Below are 10,000 nucleotides of genomic sequence, written 5' to 3'. Positions count from 1 at the left end.
CCAGAAGCACAGGATCGCACAACCTCCTCTCCTCACGGAAGCACTGAAAAGGATGTTCTCACAACGTAACTCTACTCGTAGGTTACCGAATCCTGACTCACCTGTTCACCTGAAACTGGTGAACGAAGTCATCTGAACACACATTTTGGAACCTTCCATTCGATACTCTTCATATGTTCATATCTATCATTCATCTATTCTTCAGAATGGTGTTCACCGTTCCAGAAATCAATAGCTCGCAAATATGTGATCTCTCATTTCCAAAATGTAACACTAGGAACGAAACCAAGAGGAAACCGAATCCTGACTCACCTGTTCACCTGAAACTGGTGAACGAAATCATCTGAACACACATTTTGAAACCTTCCATTCGATACTTTTCATCTGTTCACACCTATCATTTATCTATTCTTCAGAATGGTGTTCACTGTTCCAGAAATCAACAGCTCGCAAATACGTGATCTCTCATTTCCAAAATGTAACATTAGGAACGAAACCAAGAGGAAACGAGCGAAGCGTAACGAAGTTTTGAAAGCAGTAGGAAAACTTGTAGTCCACATCCCGTATGCGCCTCATTCACTCGGCGGGTGTTTTCTGGGGATTGCCCAGAATAAAGGAGGGCTTGCCAAAATTTCCAGTATGATGCATTTCCTTTTAGAATAATTAAGTATTTATTCTCTCTCTCTCTCTCTCTCTCTCTCTCTCTCTCTCTCTCTCTCTCTCTCTCTTTATATATATATATATATATATATATATATATATATATATATATATATATATATACTGTATGTATATATATATACTGTATGTATATATATATATATATATATATATATATATATATATATATATATATATATATACTGTATATATATATATACATATATATATACTGTATATATATATATACAGTATATATATATATATATATATATATATATATATATATATATATATATATATATTCCTGTATATAGTATAATATATATATATATATGACTTATTTTTACAAGAAAAGTTATATATAAGTGTACACACACACACACACACACACACATATATATATATATATATATACATATATATATATATATATATATATATATATATATATATATATACATGACTTATTTTTACAAGAAAATTTATATATAAGTGTACACACATATATATATACATATATATATGTATATATATATATATACATATATATATTATACTGTATAGATAAATATATATATATATATATATATATATATATATATATATATATATTAACCACGAATGGAATTTAATACCGAATTCTATCTTGGGAATATGTATCCACTTGGAATTCACTTGATGGTAACAGCTTCTGGCCGGGAAGAGATTCGAACCCCTACCTATTCGGCCGGAAACCATGTCTGCGAGGACTCTACCAACTGAGCCATCAAGAGAGATATACAGTAAGTTTATGACAAGTCCCCGTATATATATGAAGGAATATTTCTTAGACTTTTAGCGGCACTTTTGGAAATATGTGTGATAGGTATTTAGAATAAAGTACAGTTTTGCCAAAGGATATATAATTGTTGATATAGCGGGTGAAAATTTCCTTTACAGTTATATACAGTTAGGTTGGAGGAACGTAGAGAGTAGAGGTCCCCTTTTTTGTTTTGTTTCATTTGTTGATGTCGGCTACCCCCCAAAATTGGGGGAAGTGCCTTTGGTATATGTATGTATGTATATCTTACAATGACTTTATTATCAGCTACTGATAGCAGCTTTAGAAATTATCACCTTTAGACATAATAGGCTACATTTTGTTCACAAATTATGATTGAAATAATCCCTTGGAAAACAATGCTTAGTTTTAACCACCTCTTTGTGGATAGACAGTTTTGGGGATATAGTAAATATAAGAACAATCGTAAGAAAAATAATTCAACGAATCTTACAGATCTCTTTTACATCTAATATTTAGCATTAATCCCTTTGACTGACCCAAAAAGACATAAAAGAATGAACCTATCACTTACAAATAGTTTTGACATTTTGATTTTAGAAGATATTTTCAGTCAAAACGCTGTCGACAGGATATGATAGGGTATAATACAGCAAATTTTTTCAAACAGCTGTTATGGTCATTCGAAAGGAAACAAATAATGTTGCAAAAAGCTTATTATGAAAGTTTCATAAAAAAAATGTTGAAGACTTTTCAGGACTCGTCTGTTATAACTAGAAATTCATAAAGTTTCAGAAAATATTTCAATTCTTGCCCTGCAATTTCTACTTCCCGGAATAATGGTGGTCTTCCTGAGTGAGACTTACTGCCATTTCACTCATCTCCCAAAGTTTCTTGGCCAATCCACGATCTTTGGCCTGTTCTGATCTTTTTGCAATCTGAAATTAAATAAATAAGCAAATTATTGCATAAACAAGAACTGCAGATAAGAAAGAACCAGCAGTAATGCAGTAAGGAAACCTTAACACATTGACTACAAGCACAATGGATGAAATAAAAAGATTTATCAATAGAAAAAAAAAGCAAAGATATTACCTTGCAATCAGCAAAGTATTCTCCAGAGATATTTTCCACATCTTCTGACACCGCCAAGTGGATTGTAGTTTGAGCACCAAGCGCCTCGTCCTGCAAATGAAAAGAAGCAAAATACCTTTTAAAAGAAGATGACTTCGACAGCTACGAGACTTTTTGCAAATCAAGACCATTAGGTTTCTGATACTGTTATTGTCCAGTGTTTGTATTCTGTGAAATTGCCGTTTCAGTCTTTATATATATATATATATATATATATATATATATATATACAAATATATATATATATATATATATATATATATATATATATATATATATTTATATATATATACATATATATGTATATATATATATATACAAATATATATATATACAAATATATATATATATATATATATATATACATATATATGTACATACATACATATATATGTATATATATATATATATATATATATATATATATATGTGTGTGTGTGTGTGTGTGTGTGAATATGTATACACATAATTTGCATAGTAAGTGCAATTTTAATGATAGTGCAATCCTATCAAAGAAATTTCCACTGAACAGTGGATTACTCCAAGGGAATGTGTCATCACCTATGTTGTTTATACTCCTCATGGATTTTGTAATACATAGAACACTTGGGGATGTTAGAGAAGGACTGGACTGCATTGGTAATAGGAAATTAGTTGACCTAGAGTGTGCTAATGACTCTGGCCTTATTAGCGGAACACCACATAATTTGCAACGCTTGCTTACCAGAATGCATGAAATATCACAGGATAAATAGAAGAAAGACAGAGATGATGAGAATGGATATGCAATTGAAGATGAAATATCATTGTAAGGAGAAAGGATTAATGAGGTAGTATCATTTAGGATGTTTAGAATTTTAGTTGAATGAAAGATTGAAAAAAAAAAAAATCAGACAATGGCTAGGTTAAGTAAAATCTGGAAATCAAATCGCCTGAAATTACTTAAAAAAATCAGGTTATATATCAGTTTATTGAGATCGGTGTTACTATATGGACATGATTCGTGGTATGACAATGAAACGATATCCAACAGATTTTGTAGATTTTAGAAGAAAGCCCTCAGAAGAATATTGGGAGTTAAATGGCAGGACAGGATTAGAAATGAAACTATAAGAGAGATTACCCGAGTGCCATATGTGAATGAGATCATGGTGAGGGGTAGATAGAGATGGTTTGGGCATGCTCTCCGCACTCCCTAAGAGAGATTAGTTCACTGAACTTTCAAAAAGGCTACACAAGGCACTAGAAGAGTTTGAACACCCAGGCCTGCATGGCTGAGGACTATAAAGCGTGAAGTAGGATATGATGAATGGAGGAGTATTATGACCCCAGATTGAAAACCACGACTTAGATCAGTGGTTCCCAACCTTTTTCCTGTCATTTCCCCCCTGCACCCAGTGCAACCATCCAGATTTCCCCCTTCATGTGTATGAGGGAAAGAGTAGTTGAAACACACTGTGACGACTTACTAATTTATTTTTCCATTATTCAAATATACTAATAAACAAATAGTTACAGAGTAAAATGGATAGAGAGCGTTTAGTAACAACTAACTGCATAGCCATAGAGCTATGCAGTTAATTGTTACTAACCGCTCTCTATCCATTTTACTCTGTAACTATTTGTTTATCAGTACATGGAGAGCGGCTAGTAGCAGAATTTGTTTATCAGTATATGGAGAGCGGCTAGTAGCAGAATTTGTTTATCAGTATATGGAGAGCGGCTAGTAGCAAAATAAAAGGACTTTTGTTTATTCTTCTACTTCAAAATTGAATTAGTGAGAAGGTTGAAGCTGCTTCTTGTGCACCAGTGTATCAATATCAGGGCTAGCTTTATCACCTGATACTTTTTTTAGTTAGTAGGTAGTGTAATTATTTCCCCCGGTAGCTTCAAATTTCCCCCCCAGGGGGTAATTTCCCCCAGGTTGGGAACCACTGACTTAGATGATAGCAAAACATTTGCCTCACCTTTGCCATCAGTTGGAAGAGAAATCCAACCAGATAACCGACTATCTTGGCTCCATTCTTGTGAGTGATTTCAGTGCTCACGCATCCAGGATGAAGGCTGTTTGTCGTCACCCCTACCGGCAAGAAATAGAAATAGGGATTAAAATGATTGTATAAATCCAGCCTTCCGTATTACCTGAAACATTTCTTTTGGGGCTACTGATGTTCGATTTATTACACGGGTTCAAAGCTAAACTTCTCTTTTAAGAATATCTGTCGCTGTAAATTTGTAGACTGATTATAAAACATAGACAATCTTATTTACAATTTCAGGGTAGATTATGTGTCCTTATCATTTGGCACTATTCATCAAGGAACCTAGATATAAGTACAAAATAAAGTTAATTGGTTGAGTTGTTTTTCTTTCATACAAAAATAAACACAGACAAATGATGGAATATATGAGTTTGTGAATTTTGGGCCATGAGACCTGGCAATAGGGGGCGGGGAGGCCAATCAACGCTAAGGGGCAACTAAGAGAAAGTTTCAAAGTAGCCTCGTTTACCAGAAGTTGAAAGAGGTTCGATAGAAAGAAGAAATAAAGATTGTGGAAATGGGGTGAAATAGAAGTCCAAAGGGGAGGTGCAGCAAGAGGCCAATGGAATGCTTCAACTACTCCTTAGTTACGCCTACAGTGCATTGACTACACTAAAACCTCACCCAGCGAAAATATGATGGAATGAGATTGTCTTTTAATTCCAATATCCTTACCTGTTCCTTTCATCCTCTCTGCCAGTTCTACAGTGAAGAGAACATTGGCTAATTTGCTTTGTCCGTAACTGGCAAAAGTGTTGGGATAGGGTCTCTTTTCGTAATTCAGGTCATCAACCACCAAATTACTACAAAAGTAATGACCATCTGAGGAGATATTGACGACCCTGCTTGGGGCACTTTTCTTCAGGAGATCTGCAGGTAAAATCGAATGTTACAATAATTGTTATGGAGAAAATGAGAATAGCATATGGCGTCTTTCTGGTATTCTAAATGTTTCTGATGACGATAATAGGCAGCAACCTATAGTTTTTAAATATGTTTCGCTGCGCCTATTCTTTTTTATGAAACTTTGGCTTACGAACTACAATTTTTCTTCATTTGCCTTTACCCATTTTGTAAGTTAGCCTTATATTTTATAGATTCATTTATATTTATGCTTCAGAGGAAATAAAAGTATTCACTTCTCAAACTATTTTATCTTGAAGATTTTTTACTTGAAGGAACATTAAATCTCAAATGCTATGTTATAAACATACGATTAAAAAATGTCATTACATTAATCTGTGCTGCTGAAGTGCCTGCCAAAGTACAAACACCTTATTCTCCAGAAACAATAAGGTCTCGCGAATCTTCTCTCTCATCTAGAGTCACCAGTTCAGGTATAAACTGTGTCTTTGCAAAATTCAGTTTTTGTCTTTGTAGCAAATTGGCAGCACGAGAAAAAGGCAGAGAAGGGGAATGTCTTGGTGAATGTTAAGGTGGCAGCACATGATCGTCATGCCTTGAACACCTGGGGTTGGCGTCAGCTTTTCCACCTGTCGCCGAGGAAATGACTGTCATAGTATGGCTTTGGGGAGATGTACGCTCTTCCCTTCTTTCATGTTGAATATGAAGTATCCTATAGCGATAGAAGAGAAGTATTGCCACCCAAAGGTTTAGTACATAGCCGACCATGGGCTAAGATCTGCGTATGTGATACAAATGTCTCTAGAAGTATTGCCACTCAAAGGTTTAGTACATAGCCGACCATGGGCTAAGATCTGCGTATGTGATACAAATGTCTCTAGAAGTATTGCCACCCAAAGGTTTAGTACATAGCCGACCATGGGCTAAGATCTGCGTATGTGATACAAATGTCTCTAGAAGTATTGCCACCCAAAGGTTTAGTACATAGCCGACCATGGGCTAAGATCTGCGTATGTGATACAAATGTCTCTAGAAGTATTGTCACCCAAAGGTTTAGTACATAGCCGACCATGGGCTAAGATCTGCGTATGTGATACAAATGTCTCTAGAAGTATTGCCACCCAAAGGTTTAGTACATAGCCGACCATGGGCTAAGATCTGCGTATGTGATACAAATGTCTCTAGAAGTATTGCCACCCAAAGGTTTAGTACATAGCTGACCAGGGGCTAAGATCTGCGTATGTGATACAAATGTCTCTAGAACTATTGACTATGAACATTCCAAAAACATTTAACTCTCTCTCCTTTCTCGGTTCCTGCACAAGATTCATTTAACAAATGATGTTTGGGATTGGAAAGACTATTTTCAAATGGGAATCTTTTCCATGCTCTAACGTAACTTTCAGTGCTATTATAGCTATAGCATATGCATTGTTAAAGCATGTAAATCTGAAAGATCTTTCGTTAATAAATAGAAAAGAATAAAAGAATAAAAATCAAAACTTAATTCGTCTAATTTTCTTTTATGAATAACTTCGCGATATTGCGTCTTCTTTAAATTCTAGTATTTATTTTGCAACGCCCAGGAACATGAAATGTAAGTACCAACGTTAATTCTATTCAAGGCTGGTGACACCTCGTTCTAAAGTGAGCCTCGCTGGTAAGCTTAACATCTGAAGACATACAGATTTCTTACCCTCACACTCTTGTATTATTGCCCTTATTTGAATCCTTGTTCAACACTCTCAATTGGGATGTAATATCCTGTAATAGGTGTAGCGCCTGAACACTGAGGTGGTATTAGCATTGGAAAAGCCAATAAAGAACCCCCCCCCCGTTGATGTGTGACAGATTACGAAAGGCATCACTATAGTTTTCTGAACTGTTAGCGCATGAGTATTGGCGCTCCATCCCAGGTTAGGATTTTAAGTTATAATTTCCCAATCACCGTAAAAACAGATTTCTAAATTCTTCTCTTTGCAAAGGGTCTCTAACTGGGTGGTAAAAAAACCAACACGGTCAAGGAAAAAGTTTTTCCCCGTCGACAAATATCCCTTTTTTGAATAGCCATAGCCACTGACCTAAAAGCATGTTGGTCAGAAGGAAGTGCCCGAAGTGATTGGTTGCCATTGTCATTTCCAGACCATCAGCAGTTAGAGTTTTCGCGGTTGGAGCTGCTATTCCTGCATTATTCACCTGTTCACGTGAAATGAAAAGTAAACTATTAGGTAAACTATTAACACAGAGTCCTAAAATAACAATGAAAACTGTGTGGAACAAGCAAAAACTTGAAGTTCGACAGAATATGATGGGCACACACGATAAATCTTAAGATGAAGCAATGATATATTGATATATACTCCTTCCTATGGTTCTTTTACAATCTCTAGAGACCCATTCTGTTATTCTTAATGTCCATCTATTGTCTGTCATTCTCATTATATGTCCTGCCCATGTCCATTTCTTTTTCTTTCATGTTGTTAGAATATCCTCTACTCTATTTGCTCTCGTATCCATGTAGCTCTTTTTTCTGTCTCATAGTGTTATTTCCATCATTATTCTTTCCATAGATCTTTGAGCTGTAATTAGCTTATGTTCTAAGGCTTTAGAAAGGACCATCTCATTAAATACTTTTCTCTTTAGAGAAAGAGGCATTTAACGTTCCATAATCTCCTTTTGTTTACCAAATGCTCTCCACCCCATGCTTGTTAATGTTTGCTTCTGTGATAAATGTGAATGTTAATGTCTGACAATAAGATGAGAAGCCGATTTCAACAATCAAGCAATTTGAACTAGCATCACTTGACTACAAGCATAGAATTTCGTGACTCTTTCAATCACAAAGATGACAGTGAAAAGTATTAAATGGCAGTCTAAGGCGATATTAGATTTCAGAATTTAAAAAAAATCAAAACTCATGTCACCAAGATTTTCTTTGCATAACAGATCCTGGCTGCAAGAGAACATACTGACTTGGAGAATCAGATGCAACATACCAGAATGTGAAGTTCCTTTTCAGTGTCGATAATTTCCTTGGCGAACTTCCTGACGGAGGCGAGGTCTGAGGTGTCCAGTTGCTTGACGAAGACTTGGCCATTTCCAGTCGTTCCAATGATGTCATCTTTCGAAAGAAATATTTTCCAAAATTAAATTAGATTTCTATAGCTTTATGATTATACAAATTATGAGAATGGTAGATAGAAACTCAAGAAAGATGATATCTTGGTTATTAAAGTGTTCAGTTTTATCAAATCTGAATAATCACCAGATTAACAGTGTTGGCTCTAATTTCATGATCGTACGCGTGAACAATAAAAAATATAAGAAAACAATAACTTGTAAAATAAATTCATTAGCAAATACAAACAAATTCAAGGAGAAAATTAATGAAACTGTATTGAAGCTTCAAGAATGGAATTAGTAACGAAAGAATAACACCTTCAAATTATCAGTACTGGCCCTAAATAATGTATGGCTAAAGAGTTTTCTGAGTAAAGCCTATTTACAGTCATGCTGCTATATTGGTAATTTTGGTATCTTTTTGACCTGGTAATTTAGGTCGAGTCTCACGAAAGGTCATATCCGGCCACTTCGAGTATGGGTTCTTGAGTCAAATACTAGCTTCCCCTTATGATTTTGAGTAGTGATACTCAAAATCATAAGGTTTTAGAGTGCCTCTTGATTGTGAAACTTCTCTCTGAGTACGTTTTAGGGTCATGGAAGAACTGCAATCTATTTGTTGTTGTAAATAGTGCTTTTGCTGTAAACAATGCAATAAAAAAAATACTTGAATCATCTATGTTACAGTCACACAAAAATCTTGGTCTTTTCCCAAAATTCCCAAAATGGCATAAAATTTGACGGAAGTTGTGAGAACCATTATCCAGTGTCTCACAGCGATATTCTGGTCACCAAAACACAACCTTCCGTGTACAGCTTGGAAACGACTTACAACAAATACAAGACGATGACGACCACATGTTTGGTTATTCCAGAAACTGACATTTGCAATTAATACTGCATGTTTTCAATTCAAATGATTAAAAGAGGTTTGTTCCTGTAAACAAGATATATACCAAGCATTTACTAGGACTACAGAAACACACCAGGATTGTGATCATGTACCCAAGATGACCAACACTAATGAATCACCCACTAAAATTACCACCTTTGCCTTTATCCACCTTCCTCCTGTTATGGCATGCAGCCCAGAGTCCTGGTTCTTTACTATCTGCAGATCAAAGAAGATTACATCGCCGTCACAAAAAGCTGATGTCATACCTGAATTCTTCGAACAAATATCAGAGTGTCAGCCAAACCAGACACAACTGGTTTATTCAAAACTCTGAAGGCCCAAGAGCCTAAAAATTTCTGGACAATGTAGGAATGGTCATAGGAGATCAACTGCTCTTGCACATTTACAAGCAATACTGATGACTAGTAGCAATACCTACCACTAACACCAAATACTCTCCTGATGAAGTTGCAAAGAAAAAAAAAAAATCTCGGTAATTCC

At 35.2% G+C, this 10,000-nt stretch overlaps 2 protein-coding genes across 3 annotated transcripts in view; both read right to left on the bottom strand.

The window, feature by feature from the left end:
• The window catches only part of LOC137633997 (CLIP domain-containing serine protease B4-like), a 20,385-nt gene extending 20,261 nt beyond the window's left edge, over window positions 1-124 (bottom strand). The window contains exon 1 of the mRNA XM_068366243.1: window positions 1-124. This exon is cut by the window's left edge and continues 11 nt beyond it. The gene's annotated coding sequence lies outside the window, so the exon portion shown is untranslated.
• A 1,457-nt stretch (window positions 125-1,581) lies between these two features.
• Window positions 1,582-10,000, bottom strand: part of LOC137638466 (retinol dehydrogenase 11-like) — a 14,487-nt gene continuing 6,068 nt past the window's right edge. Inside the window, exons 3-8 of one of the 2 annotated variants that reach the window (XM_068370544.1) lie at window positions 8,481-8,605; window positions 7,566-7,680; window positions 5,296-5,490; window positions 4,546-4,658; window positions 2,540-2,629; window positions 1,582-2,382 (exon numbers count right to left, since the gene is read on the bottom strand). In XM_068370544.1, coding sequence (XP_068226645.1) covers window positions 2,269-2,382; window positions 2,540-2,629; window positions 4,546-4,658; window positions 5,296-5,490; window positions 7,566-7,680; window positions 8,481-8,605 — 752 coding nt within the window. In that variant the 3' untranslated portion in view covers window positions 1,582-2,268. The remainder of the gene's footprint in view (window positions 2,383-2,539; window positions 2,630-4,545; window positions 4,659-5,295; window positions 5,491-7,565; window positions 7,681-8,480; window positions 8,606-10,000) is intronic. The other variant, XM_068370543.1, reaches the window with a different exon arrangement.

This window comes from Palaemon carinicauda, chromosome 3, assembly GCF_036898095.1.
Source record: "Palaemon carinicauda isolate YSFRI2023 chromosome 3, ASM3689809v2, whole genome shotgun sequence".
NCBI lineage: Eukaryota > Metazoa > Arthropoda > Malacostraca > Decapoda > Palaemonidae > Palaemon > Palaemon carinicauda.
Note: the sequence above shows the minus strand (reverse complement) of the source record. Positions and strands in the feature narration are given on the sequence as shown.